The sequence below is a fragment of the Hemicordylus capensis genome, chromosome 4 (assembly GCF_027244095.1).
Source record: "Hemicordylus capensis ecotype Gifberg chromosome 4, rHemCap1.1.pri, whole genome shotgun sequence".
Classification (NCBI taxonomy): Eukaryota; Metazoa; Chordata; class Lepidosauria; order Squamata; family Cordylidae; genus Hemicordylus; species Hemicordylus capensis.
In genome coordinates this window covers 242255363-242280130 of record NC_069660.1, presented here as the reverse complement: position 1 = coordinate 242280130, position 24768 = coordinate 242255363, and the positions used below count along the sequence as shown (strand labels likewise).

At 42.0% G+C, this 24768-nt stretch overlaps 1 protein-coding gene across 14 annotated transcripts in view; it reads right to left on the bottom strand.

Annotated features, from left to right (window-relative positions):
* DLGAP1 (DLG associated protein 1) overlaps positions 1 to 24768 on the bottom strand; it is a 575006-nt gene that overhangs the window by 31913 nt on the left and 518325 nt on the right. For all 14 annotated transcript variants that reach the window (XM_053244145.1, XM_053244135.1, XM_053244134.1 and 11 more), the window contains 3 exons: positions 21696 to 22069; positions 20494 to 20582; positions 2389 to 2810 (listed from right to left, as the gene is read on the bottom strand). In XM_053244145.1, the coding sequence (XP_053100120.1) occupies positions 2389 to 2810; positions 20494 to 20582; positions 21696 to 22069 (885 nt within the window). The remainder of the gene's footprint in view (positions 1 to 2388; positions 2811 to 20493; positions 20583 to 21695; positions 22070 to 24768) is intronic.

Sequence of the window (24768 nt, the reverse complement as noted above, 5' to 3'; positions counted from 1 at the left end):
ACAGACTATGGAAACACCTGTATCAGGCAGCAGCGACATAGGAAGATGCTGAAAGGCATCATCTCATACTGCACGGGAGATGGCAATGGTAAACCCCTCCTGTATTCTACCAATGAAAACCACATGGCCCTATGGTTGCCAGGAATCGACAATGACTTGAGGGGAGGGCACAACTTTACTTTTACTTTAGACCCCCTGCTATGAAATGATAACAGCACATTCCTTGCCACAAAACAATGCTATCTGGAAAATCATGGAGTTGAAGCAATGTCCGAAATCAATTGCTCTGCTGCTAAAGTGTATGAATTTGGCCAATACGTGTTCCAAAGTTGAAAATGCCCATCAATATTCTCAGACAAATATATTCCTCTGGGACAACAGCTGTGATGCAGGAGATCTGTGATCAGATTACCAAGTTATTTTTTTAAGACTTGAAAGCAGCTGTGAGGTCCCTGAATTGGATCAGGCATCAGGGCAATGGCCCTGGGCTCCCCCTGCCCCCCCTGTCATTTTCCTGATCCCCCCCCCAATTGCTATTAACCCTTCTAGGGCAAAAAGGGGCACAATACAGGTACCTATATGCTTTTCCCAGCAGACCTAATAGCAGCTTCAAAGAAAAGGGAAATTTTGATCAGGGAAATAGAATGGCAGGAGACTAGAGGGGCTTAATCCCTGCCCCCCAGCACAATTTCCCTAATCCAACCCCCTACATGGATACTTTTATTACAAAATATGAGCCTTCTTTCTGTCCTTCAACAAATTCAAACAAGTGGTAGCCTCTAGAAAGCTCCAAGCTAAGCTGAGACGCCATAGCATAACAGGGCTAAAAAGAATACTTGTTACCAGCAAGCACTAGGAAACAGTGACTCACATCCTGAGTACAAAAGTGCACACAAAGAGGGGCTGTGGGGATGTAACTGGGGTTCACAGGCAGCTGCCCCCATTCTTCCATGCACACACTGCTGTGCCAGTGGGTGAAATGTCCCTGCTCTGCATGCATTCTGGAAGCAATTGGGAAGAGAGGTAACATGTCGTTGAAAGAAGAAACATGTTGCTGATCATCTCTTCCAGATCACTTCTGGAGCATGGTCAGAGTGGGGATTATTATTCTTATTCTTATTCTTATTATTATTACATTTATATCCCGCTCTTCCTCCAAGGAGCCCAGAGCGGTGTACTACATACTTGAATTTCTCTTTCACAACAACCCTGTGAAATAGGTTAGGCTGAGAGAGAAGTGACTGGCCCAGAGTCACCCAGCTAGTTTTCATGGCTGAATGGGGATTTGAACTCAGGTCTCCCCGGTCCTAGTCCAGTACTCTAACCACTACACCACACTGGCTTCATAACACTGGATGTAACAGCGTGTGCGTAGAAGGACTGGGAGAGTTACATGCTGGCCACAATCACATCCCTACAGTTCCTTTTGATGCATGTGCTTTGGTAGTCAGGATGTGACTCTAAGTAGTAGTAGTACTACTATTATTTATATACCACTTTTCAACCAAAACTGTTCAAAGCGGTTTACAAAGAAAAAGAAAAGAATGCGACAAATATTTCTGTACCGCTTTTCAACAAAAGTCGAAAAGGTTGAAAACTCAAAAAAAAGGTTTACATAGATATAAATAAATAAATAAAATGTCTCCCTGTCCCCAAAGGGCTCACGATCTAAAAAAGATCACCTGCAACAGCCACTGGAGGGATGCTGTGCTGGGATGGATAGGGCCAGTTGCTCTCCCTCTCTTAAATAAAGAGCATCACCACTTTAAAATGGTGCCTTTTTGCTCACTTAGCAGGGGATGGTTGAGTTCCCTGTCCCCAAAGGGCTCATGGTCTAAAAAGAATCACAAGACAGACACCAGTAGCAGCGACTGGAGGGATGCTGTGCTGGGGATGGGCTAGGGCCAGTACATAAAGAGAATCACAGTTTTTAAAAGGTGCCCCTTTGCCTAGTTAGCAGGGAATTAGTTATTCTGGCAACATCTCATATACATCAAACATGCTTTCTATTTAGATATTAATTGTTCTATATTTCACAAGGTAGTTAACTTGTACCTACTTCTATAAAGAGATAGTAATTCTAATCTTTGCACTTCAAAAAACCACAAGAAATTCCTCATGCGTTACACTACATACCCGTCATTTCTGGTCTGTAGACCCAGGTCTTGGGAGCACTGGAATCTGTCTCAGATTATTTTTTGCTTAGTTATGAAACCAAATATTTCACAATCTAATTTCTGTGAAATCAGAAATTACACACAGAAGATGAATCCCAATGTTTTTCAGAGGTATTTTCAGCAGTCACTTTCTAATCATCCAGGCTCTTTCAGTGGATGAAAAAATGGCAAAATAAAGGATTCTACATATATTGGTGTTTGAATTACTTACTCTCTTCAGGCAGGTGGTTTTCCTGTTCTTCTCTCTCCATCTGTCGGCACCAACCTTCCATACGCTCTCTCTCTGCTTGAAGGAGCTTCAGGAACCAGTGTCCATCTCTATGACACACTGACCTTTGAACAGCCTCAATGGGATCTTCTGTTATAGAATCAATCCAGGGATCCGGTGGAGGTAAAATGGAAGGATCAAAATCTGTATCAAAGTCATCATCCACTGCACATGCATGATAATGGTTTCCTGAGCCTTGTATGCTAACTGTGGAAGTGCTGGCATCTCGAGAATACTGTCTTGATATTTGCCCAGGATATGAATTGTCTTCTTGAGGGTCCATGGACATTTCAAAGTTCTCATGAAAATCCATGTCTGCTTGAACTGCTGTTGTGACACTGTTTGATCGCGTGAACCTGCGGAAACTGAAAACAAAATGAAAAGCTTAGACAAGAGATGTACAAGGCAGATACATTCCAGAAATAAAGAGGTGAAAACAGTGCAGTATAAGCACAGTTTTAACAAAAAGGTGGGGTAGAATTATTTTAATTAATAAATATTTATATTTCTATACAGATTTGCCAGAATTGGGAATTTAAAATAGCAATTTAGATTGCTTTTAAAATGTTATTGTAATCCAGATCAAGTTTCCATGTAGTTTTTGAAGATGCTTGATTTAATGATCCTGGTGCAGAATTCCTTTATAAATGTCTTGTCCTGTAATCAGGCCTTACACAGGACTACATTTGGGTCAGGTCACAGTGATGTTCCTCATGGTTCTCCCTGCAAGTCTCATTCTTGTTGTATGTCAGATGCTGTTCCCGACTCCCTGCTCCACTCAGTTCATAAGAGCTGGGGAATGCCCCAAATTTACAACATGGAAAAGGAATGGAAGGAAAGTTGAATACCTCCTCCAGAGGAATGCTTCCCCAGTCCTAAACATGGGTCTCCCCTTGTTTCACCCATCACATCTGGTTTGGCACTTAGGTGAGCCAAGAGTGCCAAGCTCAATATCTCTCTGGCTGGCATAACTAGGCTTCCATTAACATGAGATCTGTGTAGGCTGGCATAGTAGGTCAATAAAAACAAATACTGCTAGATTTTGTGTGTGTGTTGTACTGTATTTTGAGTGTTCTTCCTTTTTGTTTTCAGTGATTTGCCTGATTCTGCACATAGGAGTAAACATGAACACCACCATCAGCTTTGCCTCTTTTTATTTTGCCTTACATCATTATTATCTTAATCTATCTAAAGGCAGAAGTAGTTCTTACTTATTTCAGTGGAACTTGCTTCCATAAAATAGCTGAAATCATAAGGCCCACATGTGCAGAAAATCAACAGCAGCCAGGATATAATGGTGAATAAATTTATTCTTTAATTTTAAATCAGAGATGCACAAAGAGAAGGCAGTGACAAAGCAAACCAGTGATTTTGCCTGAAAAAGGCAACTTTTATCTGGAAGAGGAACAGTATGGAGGAACTGTGGCATGGAAGCACAGTATGTTTCTTCCCTTCTTTCTCAACACAGGGAAGTATTTTAGGCTTGCCTAGATGTGGTTTAATTTTGGTTAAAATATACAATAATCAATGGGCAACTGTCCGAAAGAGTGCTTTGCAATATTTAAGGTGTGACTAATTCTTTTTCTGCAAAATCAGTGTTGACAGGCTTCAAAAGCTAATCTTGCAGGAGCAAAAGATAGGAGGTGGAATACTTTGTGTTGTAAAGAAGGGAGGAGTGGGGAAGAATTACTCTCCAGTACTACAACAGACAAGGAGAACATCTGGCAGCAAAATTTTTCAGCACAATAAATATCCATGATGACATACACCACCTAAGATTCTCCCCACCCTTTTCTTAGCAGCATAGATACCAACAATATCATGCTGCTGCATGTTTTGAAGCACAGTGTTAAGTAGTGCAAAAGTAAGTTATCTAAGTTCCATGTGTGCAGACAAGCTGCAGTACTGGCATAGGAATATATGCTTATTTCATGTTCCTAATATTTTTAATGTACCAAATTCATACTTCCATCTCCCACAATCCCAGCATCTATAGGAGGCATGAAAATTCAGTAAGCATTAATCATTTTGTAATGGCAATAATGTTCTACGAATTAGGGAAATATAAGCAATGCCTCAAAACATTTTTCCTGTGCATCTCACAATCACTTTCACTTTTACCTATAGGCTATAATACATAATCTATGCATCAGCTCCTGAGAGAGGTTGCTTCTCACATCACCTTTTCTGACACAGAGATGAACAGCAGTGTTGGAAAAATAAGGGTATTGTTTTCTTAGCATACATGTGCATTTTAGAATTATGCATTCTGACTTTTCGGTAAACATCAAATCTCAGTTGTTAAAATATAATGCTCTGGGGTTTTTTAGAGGGAGGGAAGATGCTGCTGTGTCAGCGTAGCGACACTACATTTTAAAACTGCGAGCAATACACTCTTCCACCCTATTTTTAAGCCAAACTGGTATCACATATGAGACAAGCTCTGTTTAACATATAATAATGAGTGACCTAGTTTGGTGTGCATTTATATTTATTTAAACAACACAGTGGTACAACCTTTCTGGGTGGACTATTTTTGGCTCTGGCTTGTGTAAACATATATGCCTTAAAGAGAAGTATGAATTCACAGTAGAAATCTATGTAACATCACTTTAGAACTAAACTGTTAAAAGCAATGAGAGTTCAATGAAAGGTGTCTCTAGATGCACTGCCTTGGCCTCCATAATGCATGAAAAATTCTCTTGCTAATGTTAATTTACACTCCAAGGAAAAAGCAGTCCTTTGACTATTTCTAAGATGACCGAGTCCAGGGGTTCAGCCATTGTGCCTGGGTATGAAGGGGACTGTAGTCCAACATTTGGGGATCCAAGGGTGGGCAGCCCTGACCTAGACAATTCTTGACCTTTTGAGACTGAGTACTAAGCAATATAAATCGGGATATCATTGGCAGACTGCATTGTCTGTTGAATTTTGATTACTGTTTGGATTCCATACCTGTGTTATCAAAATTTCTGCTTTATTTCAGGGTTATCTACACCTCTGTGGCAGGTCTACTAGCCTAGGCCTGTAGTGAGGCCAAATGACAGATGTCATAAGAATGGACATTCGCTGGCAGAGCATTACAGAGCTTGGGGGCAACAACAGAAAAGGTCCTGTCCCATGTGCATGCCAATTTAGCCTCTCCCAACATCAGCACATGGAGCAAAGGCCGGCGGCCCCCCTGATGACCTTGTTGTGTGGGCAGAAATTCTTGGAAGCAGGCATTTCAGGTTTCCAGGGCTCAAACCATTAGGGGCTTTAAAGGTAATAACCAGCACTTAGAATTGATCCAGAAACAAATTGGCAGCCAGTGCAGCTCTTTCAAAATAGGTGTAATATGCTCAGAGCAAAGCAACTGCGAGGCACACCTGAGCAGTTGAGATTATCGCCAGCCCATGACAATCTCTAAACTGTGCAGGTGCCCCTTGCAGTTGCTTCAAGACGCTGGCCCGAACGGATGAGCTCAGCGTCATTCCTGCTCGCACCACACTGCTGCCGGGGAGGGAGGGAAGGGAGAAGGACTGCTCCGCTCCCCGCTGCAGCCACCCCTCGGCTGTGGTAAGAGTTTTTAAACAAATAAAATGGAGCTTTGGCAGGGTGGGCATGGGGTGGCTCAGCTACTGGAGGCCCCTGGCCCCGGCCATTTGGAGGCTCCCCCAGACCTTGGAGGACCGGGTCCCCAAGGTCCGGGGATTAGTGCACCTCTGAGTCCCAAACCCGGAGCAAAAGCCAGATTGAAAAGGGTCAAGATAATCTGTATCATCCAAGACCCTTTGCAGCTGCACAGACATCATACGCTCTATCACCTTGCTTAAAAAGGGAAGATTTGAAACAGGCCGATAGTTATACAAAAAATTTCGTTCTTTCCGAATGCAACAAACTTCTGTTGGTCCATATAGTGCTTAATGAAGACTCTTATGTAATAGAACCCCAAGCCAGCATATCCTGTGCTTCACCAAATCAAATGCAGGCCATCAGCCATGTATCATGGTATGCAGGGGGTTGTGGGGGGTGGGCGGCGGAATTCCTGATCTTGCTGCTTCCCTGAGCCTAGATCTGCAGGCTACAATACATTTTTTTAAGCATGTGAATTCCACCTTTCTGTTCTGAGGTGATCATTTTAAGTGGTGAAAAAAGCACAAAGCCGTGGTTTGCTTGTGCAAAATAGGGGTGTGTACAAATAGTTCAATACCCAGGGCAGTTCGGTCTGTGATCAAGCTGAATCAATCCCAGTTCAGATGGACCGGTTTGATGTCGAATGGGTAGTGGCGGGCAGGAGGGGGGCAGCAAGAGAAGTAGTGAAGTGTCTTACCTGGCCTACACTCACCTCCCCAGTGCAGCCAATAGCGAAGCACATGCCACAATGTCTTCTTTAACAAGTCGTGGAGCTGGCCAGGAAAGACACTTAACTAGCTCTCTTGCCACCGCCCCCTACAGGCCTCTCAGGATCCCTACCCTTTTATTCATAAAGGGTAGGAATCTGGAGAATCCTCACAAGATCCCCCATTACAAGTATAGCCACATCTAAACTGCCGAACTGGTTCGATCAAATGGGCCGGACTGGCCGGTTGGTGTGTCTGAACTGGTTTGGTATCACATGGTTTGATTCAAATTTGATTTGAATTTGAACCTGACCACGATTCTGGGTTCATGCACACCCCTAGTGCAAAGCATGGCGGATCTCAAGCTGTGCTGTGGGCCTGTTCTGAATGGAGAGAAACTTGTCTCTTTCCTGTATCTCAAAATTTTGAATATCTTGCTTACAAGCTTGTAAGGACCAACAGCAGTGGTGTGTAAGTTTCATTTAAAAAGATTTCCCACCCAACAGTCTTAGGGCAGTGTGGGAGAGGGTGAGTTTCATAAATGTTAATAAACTGTTCTTAGGGTCAGGATCTAAATACTGTTTCCTTGCTTCCTGGTGCTTTATACCTCAGTGCTTTTGTGCTCATATGTGCCCTCCAGGCACAAGGCATAATAATTACAGCCTCTGAGAACTATGACAGTTACCTGGCCTAAGGTGCACAAAATCATGAAACCATAGACTGGCTAAACCAGTACAGAACACAATACAGAGTCTGTTCTGAACAGCAACAGCAGGTTTATTTGCATGTATTCATCTCTCTGCCGCTTCTTTTGTGCCCCTCTCAAGAACCTTGTTTACATTTTTCATGAAAGGAGATTTTCTTTTGCACAACAGGTGCTGAGCAACTTACAGATGGTTTTGATTGCATTCGTTATACACTGTTTATTGTCTTGCCTTGAAATTTTATTTGTATACAAAATTTATATGAACTTTTAATGGCTTTTGGCTGAAACAAACAAATTTTAGCTGAACTAAGTGGTACTGCTTACAGATGGTAAGTGGCAGTGGCATTGGTGATGATTTCAGCTTGCTTCGTTCCAGTTTAAAACAGACGGTTGTTGCCGGACGATTCCCAGAGAATGGGAGAGACAAAACAGGTAATGCAATACTTCTTATTGAAGCAATTTTAGTTGGTGAAAGATTTGCAAGCTGCTGAGATATCTACAACTCTTCATTTGATATAAATGAAAGGCTCAGCTAAAGATACAGCAAAGCAATTTTCTAACAGAAAATGCTTTAGTCTCTTCAGGTAGGCAGTGACCTAATTCTGACTTCCTTAACACTCCCTTTGTATAGCTTACTACTGACAAACAAGGAGTCATGCTGCAACCATAAGCATGCCTACCAGTAAGTGCACTGAAATCAATGAGACATACTTTTGGGAAACATGCTGTAAGGTTGGAACACTAAGAATAGATATTTGGAAGTAAATATTTCAGGAACTCATGGAACTTCCAATCAAATGTGTTCAGGACTGGGGTGCCATGCTATGATTCTAAGCACAACTAAATGTAAATATGTCCCACTGAAATTAAACTATTGCTTGTATGCCATCCATTGAGAAGCTGCCTTGTGTTTAGTAAGACTGCAAGACAGAATATAAATTGAAGAATTAAATAAAACTAGCTGACCTGGTGCAGAGCATCTGCACCCCTAGTTCTCCCTGTCTCTCCCCTCCATCAGGCCCATTTTGATCTCCCCCCCCCCAGCCCCAGTTTGTTCTTCCCTCCCCAACCAGCTCATTTGCCATCCGCGGCCAGCTGGCCTGGCCACCACTTGCCCTCTGTGGCTGCCTCCAACTGGTGGCCGCTTGCCCTCTGGCCACTGCCCCCTGCTGGCCACTGCTTGCTCTCTGCTGGTCGGCGTCCACCACCGTCCCCCCCCCCCCCGGCCAGCCAGCACTGCCATTGCCATTTTCTCCCCTGTCCCTGTGGCTAATCAGCAGCTGCTCACAAACTCTTGTGAAAGCTGCCATGCAAGGTATTAGCCACGGGTACGTCTTAGAGAAATAAATATATAGAAGATTATGTCAAAGCAGATGTGAGGTACTTAGCAAGGGCTGTGCTTTGGTGAGGCTGAAGCCAAATAATTTGCACCACCTCCTTGGAACCATGCAGAGATGGCCACTTGCAGTGCACCCGTCGTCATGCAGTACTGTCCCTACTTTACAGAAAGTAGAGGTCCATAGCACCCCCAGTGATTACTGGGATGATGTGAGGAGCACAGTGGGGAAGACTGGGAGGGATAGTCCTTTCAAGCATTTTCCCCATGGGTTCTGTTACCAGGCAGCCCATTTGACCCTCTTTTTGGGGGAAACTCTGGCTTGCAGCAGAAGCAAAGGAAGCAGAGCATGGAGAGGCATTTGGTGTCAGGAGGGAAATCTGGCTTCTATTTGAACCAAACAGCAGTGTTACGCCACTGCAAAACCAGTACGAAAAGCTGCCTAGCAAAAGTTGATGCAACCCCCGCCCCCTGATCCTGTAAATTCTTAATGAAGCCAGAGTTCTTGTCATAGCAAGAGAGTCTTTAAAGCTAAAGAGTTCCTTGAGAAACAGATAACACAAGCCCAGAATGCAATCAAGTCCAAGTCCTAGAATACTGTAATTGTGAGAATTTGGCACAATAGTGCTTTTTTGTTCTGTGCTTCTTCTGAACCATATTCACTTCTTCTGACCATACTCACACCCTCTCCAAGCCCAGTCCTTTTCACACAGTCCTCCAAGCTCTTTCACTCACACAGTCCTCCAAGCCCTGGAAATCCCCTTGAGGTTCACTGCTTTTGAACCTTAGTGTGTGGCTTTTTGTGGCCTGTTGTGAGGCTGCTGTTGTTATGGGAGTTTGGCAGCCAAAGCTACCACTTACTACCAAAGAGCTTAATTGACTGAGCACCCACTGTGTGCTCAAACCTTTTCCCCTGAGCAAAATCACTGGACCTCAGAGTCCTACGATGCAACACTGGACTGCATGAGCTGAAATCACTATCCTTGAGCATTGGCCTGTTGTGGGGAGACCCACACTGTATTGATCTGGATGTTCTTGGAAACCAGAGACGGTGAGTTGCTTGAGTAGCTCAAAGCGGGCTTGTGTCCACACACAAGCCCGCTTTGAGTTACTCAAGCAACTCACGCTTGCCACAGGACCATCCCCATGCCTGACTGCCTAGAAGCCACTAGACTCTCAAGTCAAATCTTAGAGCCTTTGAGGCTGGGCCATTCCCTGGGTGTGGGCTTGCTGTGATCTAACCCCTGTTCCTGAGTCCCTGGGAAACCCAGTGCTCCCCTTTGCTAGCTGTGAGCACTTATTGTGCTGCAGACCTTGCTGCCTCGCCTTGCCACCACTGTGCCAATACCTTTGCAATGGGACCCAAAATCTTCCCAAGTGAAGGTCATCCTTTTTGGCATTATGCATGAATCAGCAGATACAGACAGGTACCATACTGCTCCTAATTATCTCTCTTTTCCTCTATTTCTTTGCTTTCCCTTCAGGGGCGTAGCTAGGGGAGAGGGGGCCTGTGTTCATCCCTCTTTCTGGCGGCCCCCCAGAGTGAGGGGGATAATGAAGAAAATAGGGAGGGGTGGAGCTGGAGGGCCCTCAGGAGCTGGGGGCCCGTGTTCTTTGAACCCTTTCGCTCAATTATAGCTACGCCCCGGTTTCCCTTCACCTCTCTTTCCTCCAGTGCCCACCAGACTATTATAGCCTTCACAGGCTGCCTTCGCTCCCTGTGCAATAATTATATCAAGGTTGCCAAATACCATTGTTTTCATTTTGCCTCTGTTTTACAAATAAACCTTGTTTCCTTTTTTCAAAAGCCTTGTCTCTGGTCCTCTGGGATATGCAAATATTGGCGCTTAACTGTGTCCAGATTTTGGTCCATCTGTTATCCACACTTGCAGTTTCAATTTTGAGCAACATTCCTTCAGATCAGTCCAATGGCATAGGCACACGTGTGTAACAAACACACATGAGTGAAAGTGATAACAGTTTTGAGGAGGTGGCAGGCATTATTTGGTTGTGGCCATGCTAAAGCACAACCCTCGTACTTAGGGTTCCACAGAAAATGACCCTACCAAAATATGGTACCTGCTGCTCATAACATATCTTACCCTTCACAACATAGTCCTTTTTTGGTTGTTTTAACTGAGGGTTGTATTCTAACCTTTTGTAGAGTGGCACTTCATCACTGGAAAATCCTTCTGCTTTCAGAAGGAGACTTGTGGAATTGCAACTCTCCTTCTGCAAGTGGAACTAATTTTTGTTGAGGGAGCAGCACTCCACAGAAGGTTTGGATACAGTCCTTAGATATTATATTTGAGTTCTAAAATATTGTTAAATTGTCCACATTCTCAAAAAGATTCCATATGCCCCAGAACACATAACAAGAACTACAGCAACTTGATATCAAGTCTTTGCTTTCCAGATAAATTATTTGCATCCACTACAATTTATCATCTAATGATCTCAGATTGCAGAGTTATAAGTTTCAGCAACTCGGTAACAGGTTATAAGGTAAAATCTAGGTCATATTCTGGAAGACTGAGAGGTATTAGCAGTAAACGATGTAAAATGTATGTCACTGGAAGATTAACATATTTTAAAAATCAAAGCCTTTTTTAAAAGTTCATTTTTTCTTCTTACATTTAACCATTTTAAAAATAAGTTAAAAAGTGCTAGTTATTACCAATAAAGCCATTAACAGCTTGGGTCTGGGCTATTTAAGAGAACGCCTCCTTTGTCATAAACCCTGCCACTTGTTATGATCTTCTGGAGAGGTCTGGTTACGGTTGCCACCAGCTCATTTGTTGAAGACCCAGGACCAGGCTTTCTCTGTGGCTGCCCCAGGGCTTTGGAATATGCTCCCTGCTTAAATAAGAGCATCTCCTTCTCTGTTTGTTTTCAGGAAGAACCTCAAGACTCTCCTGTTCTCTCAGGATTTTAATTAGAATTAATTTTAATAATTTCTTCTAATAACTGTTTTATGCTATTGTTTTTATTGTGTTGTGTATTTTAATCTGTGCCAACTTTTAAATATTTTAAATTTTTTATACCACCTAGAGATGTACATATTAGGCAGTATAAAAATATTATAGATAGATAGATAGATAGATAGATAGATAGATAGATAGATAGATAATAAACATAAGGAAATGCAAAATGGAACAAGGAGCCAGCAGCTTTAAAAAAGCAGAATATGAAGACTGACTTATAATTCCATGCAGGTCATCATGCAACAATAGCCAGCACTTCCTCCCTGACCTTCCCAAAATATTTTATTTTGAACAATATTATTATTATTATTATTATTATTATTATTATTATTATTCACACAGTCAGACAGGTGTTATTGACTGGTTTGTTTTATCCAGACATCAAGTCCATCAATTTGCCTGGAACGGACGTTAGGCTAACTGGTCTGTAATTTCCCAGATCGCCCCTGGATCCCTTCTTGAAAATCGGTGTTACATTTGCTAATCTCCAGTCCTCTGGTACAGAGCCCGATTTCAGGGATAAGTTAAATATTTTAGCAAGGAGGTCGGCAATTTCACATTAGAGTTCTTTGAGGACACTTGGATGGATGCCATCCGGCCCTGGTGATTTGTTAGCTTTCAGTTTTTCCAGACAGTTTAGAACATCATTCCTTATCACTTCTATCTGACTCAGCTCTCTAGCCTCCATCCCTAAAAAGCCTGGTTCAGGAACAGGTATATGCTCAGTATCCTCTGCCATGAAGACAGATGCAAAGAACTCATTCAGCTTCTCTGCAACCTCCATATCCTCCTTACTAATCCCTTTCACTCCCTCATTGTCCAAGTAATTGTAATGTTCTTTCTCTTCCAGGTTCTTGATGTTGCTTCCATTGGGCAGTTCTATTCCTTCTGTTTTTCTTATTTTTCCTCTGTTCATTATGAATGCAGCACACTTGTCTAGTCCAAACTCCATTGCTATATCGCTACTGAATATCCGGACAGTGTTTAGCAGTGATTCGATTTCTGACTGGGAATTTCCATACAACTTCAGACCGTCCATGTACAGCAGATGGTTGATTTTACTTGATGTTTTAGATGTTTGGTATCCGAGGCCTGTTCTGTTGAGTATTTGTGAAAGTGGAGTCATGGCAATTACAAACAACAGAGGGGATAGTGAGTCCCCTTGAAAAATACCTCTTCTAATGCTAACCTGTCCAAGTGTCTCGCCATTGATTGTTAACTGTGTACTCCACATGCTCATTGCTTTTTAAATAAATATCTGAATGTTTTTGCTGACACCAGTTGTTTCTAAACATTTTAGTATCCATGTGTGAGGCAATGAGTCGAAGGCTTTCTTGTAGTCAATCCATGCAACACTTAGATTGGTTTTTCTTCTCTTGCAATTTTCTAAAATCATTTTGTCAATCAGCAGCTGGTCTTTTGTTCCTCTGGTGTTCGGGCAATTTCCTTTCTGTTCTACTGGAAGCTGCTTATTAGTTAATAAGTGTTGCATTACTTCATCTGCTATTATTCCAGTTAACAATTTGAACATGGTTGGCAGGCAAGTTATCGGTCTATAATTACTTGGAACTGCACTTTTTGCTGGGTCTTTCATGATGAGATGAGTTTTCCCAGTTCTTAGCCATTGTTCAATATCACCTCCTTGCAAAATGTGATTGAACTGTTTTGATAGTTGTTTATGAAGGCTTGTTAGGTGTTTAAGCCAAAAGCCATGTCGTTCATCTTCGCCTGGTACAGTCCAATTTTAAATTTTCTTTGCTCTTTCACTTATTAATTCTGGTCTTATTATTAGATCTTGCATTTGTTGGTTACATTTTTCAACATTTTTCATCCAGCCTGCTTTTTTATTGTAATCTATTGGATTGTCCCATAGTTTCCCCCAAAATTGCACTGTTTCTTCTTTATTTGGGGTTTCTAGGTTTCTTGCAGTTTCTCCTTCTATGCTTTGGTAGAAACGTCTCTGATTCAACTGGAATTGGAGATTCTGCCTGTGTTGTATAATTCTGGCTTCGTATCTGCTAATCTTCTTTGACACTGCTGTTATTTGCTGCTTTATTATTTCCAGGACTTCTCTAATTTTCCTTGAATCGAGGTGGTATTTTTGGATCAGATACTGTTTGGTGTTTTCATTCTTCAGCTTCTTGTCTTTCATATCTTTCCATTTACTAGTATCCGATCTAAGCCTGGTGATTTTATTTTCGAATTTAATCTTCCATTTAGGTGATGTACTACTTTCTTTTTTTACAGGTCCACTGATCTTATATCCGAGCTCTTGTGTTGTTATTGTTGCTGCACTGTACATTAGTTGGTTTGTTTCTTGCAAATTATTGGTTGTTATTTCTGCAAGTGCAGCATTGACATCTTTTAATGCCTGAGCAAGTTCTTTTTTTGGCAACTGTTTTTAGAGCTGGAAGTCGAACCCTGGTGGTTGTTTGGTTCATGTGTTCAGTTATTTTTTGCTTTAGTTCTTGTTGCTTTTCTGTTAAACGGCATTTGGGTTTTTGAGGTGAAAGTAAAGGGGAGGTTGCCTGGTTTTGATTTTGAAACAGTTCAGCAACAGTGGCATCCTCTATTTCCAACACCTCTTCCACCTGCGCCTTAGCAACTTCTTCAGTTGGTGGTAATTCTTCTTCCATATCTTGAGCCTGTGTTGCTCTTTGCAGTTCTTCCAGCTCAACTCCTGTGAATACTTTATTTCTTATTATGAATCTTCTCTGGTCTGCTAGCCTTTGTTCTGTTATTTCTGTATCTGGATGCTTCTCTTTCCAAATTTGGTACATTCTTTTTAAATAACCTCTTCTAGTTGGACTAGACTTGTAATAGCAGATCATTATTTCCTTGTTGGCATTTTTCATATATTTTTCCGGTTAAGCAACGTTTCTTCCAGTAACCCTGCAGTCTCCAGCCCTGGTTGCTCAACTGAATATCCTGAGTCCTGTAGCCCACTTGCCACCAGATGTTCAGGGACTCCAGCACCTGGCGCAGTCCTTTTTGACCCAGGCAACGACCGAACAGGTATAGATTTATTAAAGTTACGTCTCACCATATTGTTGATGGGAGAGGCACTCTTCGTCTGGCTCCTCTGGTGAGACCTGTCCAGAATGGCTGGACCTCTGGCATAGCTCTCACCTTCCTCAGAGCACGCAAGCCCCACAACCACGCCAAGGTAGTGCCTCACTGGGGGTGTATCATCATCATCATCATCATCATCATCATCAATATGTATATACTACTTTAAAACAAAAAGTTCTCAAAGCAGATTTCACATAAAAAAAGAAACAAATGTTCTCCATTGTCCAAGGGGTGAAGGTCATTGTCCCATTGCCTTTTAAAGTGTCTCTTTTTCACTGCTAAGAGAGCTTGCTGTGATCTTCTTACCCATTCCTCTGGAAGCTTGTTTCTTTTTATTAACTTCTGCAAAGGATGACGGATTATGGAGGGAGGAAAGCAGTACCCTCCCCTGGATAAAAGAGGCCTAAAACCAAACTTAGGATGGTTATGTTATTGTTGAAATGAAAAGATCAATATGAGGTGAGAAAATTACTTTTGGATTTTACTATCCAAAAGGGGCACCCTTCAGTATATGAAAATTAAAAGAAGAAAGTCAACTCATATAAACTAAGTTATATCTCAAAAATAGGTATGTGGAGCAGTATTCTCTAATTTTTCTAATCTATGAGCAGAAAGATTTTTTTTCTGGGCTGCAGTATAAAGGCAGTGTATGTGCACATGCATTCAGAGTGGGGCTTTCCTGATTCAACCTGAGTGGAATATAAAATTAACTGAACGGACATCAAAAAACGTGTGAGCATGCACACATGTGCATGCCTTAGAGGGAATACTGATGTGGAGTTATATCAGCTGATAAGGAAAACTACTCAAAGTAGTCCCAATGAAATTAAAAGGACCCATTAGTCATCCTATTGAAATTAAAAGGACAAATCAGGCATTGCCTAACGTGTCAGGTTTATATAGAAGCCAGGAGCCCCACTTCTTTCTGGACCCCAAACCAGCCCTGATCTTTGGCAAGCACCTGAGCTGGACTCTCCCTGCTTCTGAGCAAGGTCTCTGGGAGGGAGATCTCAAGAAGCTGTGCAGGCTGCTGGGGGGAGCCCTGCTGCTCCAGGGAGGTTTAGTCCTGGTAAGGACCTTCTCGTATACTTTGAAAGATGCCTCTTATTGCCCTCCCACTGGCATCACCCTCACCCCTTTCGCCACAGCTTTGGACCAGGTTTGGTTCAGTCTCGGATCAGGCCCCTCAAGGGGCTTGGTCCTGAAAGGCAGTCCAGTTTGTGATCAAACTGCTCAGACTGGCCTGGTTTTCGGTGGACCAGTTTTTCGGTGGACCAGTTCGCTTTGAACCATTCATGCACATCCCTGGTTTTGAAGGCTGGGTTTAGTTAGCCCCCTAATGGCGCAGCAGGGAAATGACTTGACTAGCAAGCCAGAGGTTGATGGTTTGAATCCCTGCTAGTATGTTTCCCAGACTATGGGAAACACCTATATTGGGCAGCAGCGATTTAGGAAGATGCTGAAAGGCATGATCTCATACTGCACAGGAGACGGCAATGGTAAACCTCTCCTGTATTCCACGAAAGACAACCACAGGGCTCTGTGGTCGCCAGGAGTCGACACCAACTCGACAGCACACTTTACCTTTACCTTTTAGTTACTCAGTGGGGAGGAAGAGGTTTTTCTATACAAGTTCCAGGGCAGAATCCTAATACTGAAAGCAAGTTCCAGAATGAAGCTCTAGCTTAAATTATGCCCGTGGTGCATAGTGATGAACTATCAGATTAATATATATCTATAATGAAGCCTGCCCCCCAAGTCCTGCTATGCTGCCTCATCGTGGTGTGTGTGTGTGTGTGTGTGTGTTCCTGGGAGGGATGAGTGAAGTACGTCTGGAGGTATACTCCAAGTAGGGTCACCCAAAGCGTAAAGGTCATCCCAGTTGCCCAGCTAAAGCAAGCAGGCACCTATATTGGGCAGCAGCGATATAGGAAGGTGCTGGAGGTGAATGATCACTTCAGTGACAATGACAAAGGCATCATTTCATAATGCGCAGGAGAAGGCAATGGTAAACCACTCCTGTATTTTACCAAGAAAACCACATGGATAGACAAAATGGAATGACTGTTGATGTAGTGCCTGTGCTATGGTGATGACACTACTCTGATAGCTGAGAATGTGGATGATCTGCAAGCTCTAGTAATGAAAGTCAAGGACCACAGGGGAAAAATGGGACTACAACTAAATGTAAAGAAGACTAAACTAATGACAACGGGTACAGCAAAAAGCCTCAGAATTGACAATGAAGACATTGAAGTGGTGGATATTATTATTATTATTATTATTATTTACATTTTATATCTCACTCTTCCTCCAAGGAGCTCAGAGCGGTGTACTACATACTTAAGTTTATCATCACAACAACCCTGTGAAGTATGTTAGGCTGAGAGAGAAGTGACTGGCCCAGAGTCACCCAGCAAGTATTATGGCTGAATGGGGATTTGAACTCGGGTCTCCCTGGTCCTAGTCCAGCACTCTAACCACTATACCACACTGGCAGAAGGATAGCTTCTGCCTTTTAGGATTGACCGTCAACAGTAAAGGATCCAGCAGTCAAGAAATATGCCACAGACTAGCACTTGGGAGGGTTGCAATGAAGGCCTTGGAAAGGATATTTATTGTTATTGTTATTATTGTTGTTGTTATTGACTGGTTTGTTTTATCCAGACATTGAGTCCTTCCCATGGACCTGGGATGACTGAATTTTATTATCAGTGTTGTTGTTGTTATTATTATAAATATCGTCGCAGAATATAGGCTGTTTCTAGTAATGTTGCTTTCTGTAATTGGCTGATGGTGATTTCTGTGGCCCTTATGGTGTTGAGGTGCTCTTCAAGTTGTTTTGGAATTGCACCTAGGGTGCCAATCACCACTGGGATTATTTTGGTCTTTTTCTGCCACAGCTTTTCAATTTCAATTTGTGATTTTTTTTGTGATTTTTTCTATTTCTTTTTCTTCTATTCTGCTATCCCCTGCTATTGCTATGTCAGTTATTTTAACTTGTTTTTTCTTTCTTCTCGACTACAGTTATATCGGTGTATTGTGTGGCAGATGTTTGTCTGTTTGTAGTCGGAAGTCCCATAATATTTTTGCATCTTCATTTTCGACAACTTTTTCAGTTTTATGGTCCCACCAATTTTTGGCTACAGGTAGCTTGTATTTTTTGCAGATGTTCCAGTGTATCATCCCTGCTACCTTGTCATGCCTTTGTTTGTAGTCAGTCTGTGCGATCTTTTTACAACAGCTGATTAGGTGGTCCACTGTTTCATCTGCTTCTTTACAAAGGCGGCACTTGCTGTTTGTTGTTGATTTTTCAACTTTTGCTCTTATTGCATTTGTTCTTAGTGCTTGTTCTTGTGCAGCCAGTATTAAACCCTCTGTTTCTTTTTTCTCTCTCTATTACTTACATTTATATGTAAATAATACATATTTGAACTCAGGTCTCCCCAGTCCTAGTCCAGCACTCTAGCCACTACACCACGCTGGCTCTCTTAAATTTAGCTGCTGTGACGTTTCTACACCTACAAAGATCGGACCATGGTTTTCCCTGTAACACTCCATGGATGCGAAAGTTGGACTTTGAAGAAGCAAGATAGAAAAAGCATTGACGCTTTTGAAGTTTGGTGCAGGAGACGAACTTTAAGGATACTATGGACAGCCATAGGAAAGAGAAGAAGAGGATGACCAGCAGCTAGGTGGATGGACTCTATTACGAGAGCAATGAAGGCACCACTGAGAGACCTTAAAGGACAAGTTGAAGGTATTGTGTTTCATTCTAGAAAAAAAAGTTGGAGGGCTACAGGCCACCTCCAGCCTCAAACGCAGGATGCCTCTGAGTACCAGTTGCGGGGGAGTAACAGCAGGAGAGAGGGCATGCCCTCAACTCCTGTCTGTGGCTTCCAGCGGCATCTGGTGGGCCACTGTGCGAAACAGGATGCTGGACTAGATGGGCCTTGGGCCTGATCCAGCAGGGCTGTTCTTATGTTCTTATGACAGATCATCTATGTGGTCGCTAAGAGTTGATACTAGGGGTGTGCATGGAACCGGCTGGCCCGGTTTGGTTCAAGTCCAAACTGGACTAGAACCTGACCAGCCCAATTCAGTTCCGCACTCCCTCGAAGCCCACCCCCCCCCCAGGTTCGGTCTGGTCTGGAGGGGTTCACTAATGTTTTAAAAATTTATATATTTTTAACCTTTTAGCCCCTTCGGGAGGCTTTTTCTAAGCCATGGGGGGGGCGCTCTGTGAAGGTACCCCTCCCCCTGCTGGCCTCTGTCATCACCAGTGCGGCCCATATTGCCACTTTGTCTGGCAGATGTGCAAATGGCCTTTGCAAGGCCTGGCATTGCCCAGGGCCTCACAGAGGCCATTTGTGCATGTGCGGCAGCCCAAAAAATGGCCTCCGATCATGCGCAAATGGCCTCTGTGAAGCCATAGGCCATGCCAGGCCTCACAGAGGCCTTTTGTGCATGCACAGCAGTGTCCAAATGGTCTGCCGCGCCAATAGACGGAAGCCCGAATGGGCCAGACAAAGTGGCCGGACGGGCCGTAGCAATGATGACGGAGGCCGGAGGGGGGAGGGGAACCTTCACAGACCCCTCACAGCCTAGATAAAGACCCCACAAAGGGCTAAAAGGTTTTTTAAACATTGTTTTTAAACATCGCAAACATGTGAGGTGGTTCAGTCCCAATCCGGATGGAACCGGGGTGTGTGTGTGTTCAGAACTCAGAACCCCATAACCATCGAACCAACCCCCCAAACCAGTTCTCACATCCCTACTTGACACTGACTTGATGGCACTTAATCAATCAATAATGAAGCATTAAGCAACTCTAACAGATTTGTTAAAATATTAGTCTGATATAGCTTTGCTTTGTATCTGCCTAAATGTATTTGATTTGGGTAAGGAAAATACACACTATTTACACGTCTATTCCTTTAAGAGACAGCTATTTAAATTCATTCTGCTCTCTTAACAAAATGCATGAGACACCTAAATGGCTATGATAAGCCGTTTGTGTGATGAAGGAGTTCATTTTCTGACAATTCAGAAGCCCTCCTTCATCAGTCAATTCCCTTCTGGGTGTACCTGATGGGTTACAGTTTTACCTCTCTGCTCAACAATGGCAGTAGCTTCCCATTTATCACCCAGGTATCTGAAATCACAGCTCAAGAGATTTTATGAAAGCAATGGCTCTAGAGGACCCCCAAAGTAATGCTCACCTCTTGAATTTATTTTTTAAGACATTATAAATAGTTATTCAGAGAATATGTGGGACAACAGACATCATACTGCTTGATTTAAGAACAAATCTTTTGTGCTTAGGAAGAGTAGCACTGAGCCTCCATCATTCCTTTACTTCACCACAAGACCACCTCACTGGTTTGTGCCAAGGATAGGTACTGTCTATGTCAGGAAGGTTGTTTTAAAAATGAAGGGCATGATCCATCCTCCTAAGCAAGTGTGGTTGAGGACTCTCTGTGGGCTTGTGTGTTGATGTGTGGAGGGGAAGAACACAGGTGGGACTAGTGTCTACTCAGTGTCAGCATTAGATTGTCCCCCACTACCAATATTATTGTCTAGCACAGATATAAAGGACTTGAGAATATCAAATCAATACTTGCTTACCACTTCTCTTCCTCTACTTGAACACCTATGGATTGGAACTTACTGCTTGCTCTGGTTTCACTTGAGCTAGAGGATTCCTCTCCATCAACCTAAAAGAATGGACAAATATACTTAGAATTAATGGCATTATGTATACATCAGCATTGTGATACTTTTTCCAGTTTAAAAATTCATTTCAATTTCGTTTCAAGATTTCTCCCCATCAGATTGGTTGAAATGTATACATTTTTGGGGTAGCTTTTCTTAAAATTGTCCAACAGTATTTTCAGAAGATATAACAATTAGTTTCTTGCATTAGTTCATGTGTGTCTTGACTAAATCTTAACAGAGATTTCACAAGAGTTCATAGCAAAAGCTTAAAATCAAATGACTTCAATAATATTATGAAGATTATGGGAGTTCCCTGAAATTGAATGCACTGTTTGTGCCTCCATGGTTAATACGTTACAAATGTACTTGGAATACGAGTGTGAATCAACACAACAATGTGTGTAGATCCTAAATTGAGTTGATTCAAATGTGCAGCAAACAATATGTGAAAGGACTGTGCCGTACCACAACAGTACCATCTTAGATTTTACAGGGGCAGAGTTTCTTGTCTCAAAGCACTCCCAGGTGAAACTTGCATCCCACATGAAAGCTTGCCACCTCAGAGAGAATGCTAGCCTATAAGTTTAATTTATTTTAAACATGGGTGAATCAGACAGATCTGACCCCTTGTACCCTCCCTGCTTATTTAACAGCTAAATAGAACAATGCTGCTGCATTCAAGTGGGTAACAGTTGTTATGTGATGCATGAATAAGCAGGGACAATTCAGCTATACTAGCTGAAAAGATCTCTCTGGTGATAGTGCAGTGTAAATCATTGTTTTACACATTCTCTTCCAGTGATTTCATTCATGCTTTCCTGACTCCTGCTGGGTTATGAATCAGAGGTTTAGGCTTCTGTGTGCTAATTCAAATAAGCCGAATATATCAAACAGCCAGAAGTCGCACCAGTTCCTTACATCTGATATATTTCAGATTAATTAATGAAACTTGAGGAGCATAAAGGGATTCTAATTGCCATTTGAGCTATCTAAAGCAGAATTGGAAACAGCCAAAACAAAGGGATAAGTAGCTGAGCTATTTCAGATAAAAATAACTCTCAATGTCAGTTAAGGTGCTTATCTGTGACTTAGTCTCCATGCTTTATTTATACCTGTATTCCAATGGACAGACATCTGTTTTTCTTGAAGTGATCCCGTTTTCTGTCATCTGCAGTAACAGTGGCCACAGTGGTGGTGGTGGTGACAGTAGCAGTGTTGTTGCCCATATGCTGGCTTGCAGGTCCATGGATCTGTGCATTCGCTGCCTCAATGGCCGCTGTCAGGGCCTTCATACTGTCCAAACTCTCTGTGGAGTTGCTAAGTCCGGACTGACTTATTATATCTCCCCTTTGTCCATGTCCATCCATGTAGGCATCTTGGGCAGATTCCGTGCTGCTCTGGGCAGTGATGGAGATGAAAGGTTTGGTGGTAGTTCTTGGCGGCACTGGAGGTGGCGTCTTCTTATATGTGGTAATGCAAGAAGAAACTATTTAAAAGATGAAGACAAATTAAGATGTAGATCTACAAGTTATCTGTAGTAAGCTGTAAAAAAAAAGAAGAATCCACAATATTGACTTCAAACATGCAGGCGAAATTCTGTTGCCATTACATTGCTATTCAGTTCAGAAGAGACAAGATTTCCCCTAGAGATTTATTAATTAGGTAGGGGTGTGTGTGTGTGTGTGTTGTATTTATGCACACACATGCAAATATGCTACCATCTACACCATATAGATATATCCACATGGTTTGAAACAAAGCCACATTGGATTATTTGTTATTTGTATTCCTATATAATGTGTTGATATTAGGAATGGAAGAAATTCTCAGTCTTAAAAACCCTTCCTTTAAACCAGGGGTGGACAAAGTTTGCCCACCTCTGCTCTAGACCTTCCTTTTAATGGGAGTAAATGGTTTGATTATTGCTCCTATTGAGGTCTGGCCCATCCCATGTCATTTTCAGGATACACTTCTTAACAGCTGTATTTTCTATCCACCAGCTATATTTCCCATAAGCCTTATGTATAATTCATTTGCATTCAGCTGTTAGTCTTTACATGGTTGGTGTGTGTGTGTTTCCTTCTGAAATTCAACTCCTATACTGTTTTCTTTAAATAATGCACTTAAAAAAATAATAGCTACATGATCAGTGGGCTGCCTTCCTCCACCGCTGCTTCCTCTTCCTCCTTCTCCTCATAGGTAGCCAGGCCCAGTCTGTGCTTTGGGGGAGGTGGTTTAGGGAGACAGCTAATTAAAGGGGCCTCACCCCAGTGCATGCTTTTTTATTTGTATTGAATAGTGGGTTGTTGGACTAGGAGACCTTCCAGTTCTAGTGTTATTTCTATGCACGTACAAGATAGTAGGTTCTAGTGTGACTTCTATGAACCTACAAGAACCCCTGCTAACTTGGCAAACAGGAACTTTTAAATGTGGTGATTCTCTTTATTTAGCAGGGGGAGAGTAACTGGCCCTATCCACCCACAGCACAGTACCTCCAGTGATTGTTGCTGGTGTCTATCTTATGTTTCTTTTTAGAATGTGAGCCCTTTGGGGACAGGGATCCATCTTATTTATTTATTATTTCTCTGTGTAAACCACCCTGAGCCATTTTTGGAAGGGCGGTATAGAAATCGAATTATTAATAATAATAATATTATTATAAGTATTGACAAAGAATCCAAAAGCTGTCGAAATAAGAACATATCACAGGAGAGACAAAAATCAGATCATAAGATTCATTCATTAAAAAGGCAAAGAAGTTTTTTTCCAGCTTGTTATTCAGTCAGATATGGCATCACATGACTAACAATAATCACGAGGCAAAAGATGGTTTATCAGATGGTTTTAATTGGTAGACACCTGTGCAAGCTATGTAAAATGTTGTTAAACTGCAGGTGTTCTTCTGTGTTTGCTCTGTGCAGGCTTATTGAACCAGAATCCATTATAGCATTAATATGGCAAACTCAGTGCAGATCATTTCTCCTAGATGCTCAAGAGGTAATTAGCTGTGCATTGAAAGGCTAAATCAGAAATTATACGTTTCTATTTATTGGTAAGTCCAAGGCAAATGTTTGATGTTTTGAAGACTGTGTTTAGAGTTTGAGAAGTCCACTAATGGTCAAACCAAGAAGAAAAAGCAGGAACTAACACATCTATATAGTACAGATCACGATTACATTAATTTGCTGACGAGAAAATTAAATTCTGAATAACCACCAAGAGTACATTGTATAAATGAAACTACAGCACACCAATCCTGATGATTATTGATTATCAGTAATCAACAGGAATAACTTGCAAAACTGTGTCAGAATGTGGTATACTTTCGCTTGTATCACAGTATTCATAGGATGCACTACACAGAGTGAACTACTCTCCTTTAAAAAATCCCTTTTAATACTTTAATTCCTTTTAATTCCACCTTTTTCTGGACTTGTAGACTGTGTTGTGGTTTCAAATTAGTGATGGGGTAGCTTAGAATTCTAGACTAATTTGGCCTCAATTATTATTTATTTATTTATCATATTTTTATACTGCCTGATATGCACATCTCTAGGCAGTGTACAAAAATTTAAACACAATATAAAAATGTTCCTAATGCTCCTTCCACTTGACTCTGAGTTTTCACAATACTTACCCTGGACAAAAGCTTCTGTCAAAAAATTCAAACTACATGAGACGATAATGACATCCATCATGTACTTTCTTTGGTCAATGGCCACATTTTTTCCCCCTAAGAAAAGTCAGTGGGTTCACCTCCTAATGGATTCTATTGATCATATTTATTTATTTAAGTATGTTGGCTTATATACCACACAGCACACCGCTGATCCAAGGGAGAGACCCAAGCACTGCTTCTGAGGTGCTCTACAGCCCTCTGCACGGTTTGCAATGGAGACTCTGTTCTGTGCCTACTAAGGAGTGCATCATCCCAGCTGCGATGCTACTCTCATTGGGAAGTGCCTTAGAAGCAGTGTCTCTTCACTGGATCGACAGTGTGCGGTGCAGTACATAAACCTTATAAGTATTAAAGAACATGACATATTAAAATATATATTCTATTAAAACATAATAATAAATATATTTTAAATATTTATTAAGGCAGCAATGGAAAGAAAAAAGTTAATCCCTCTGCATCTTAAAAAAAACCTCCAAACTAAATCCAGAATCTACTGGATTTATCTG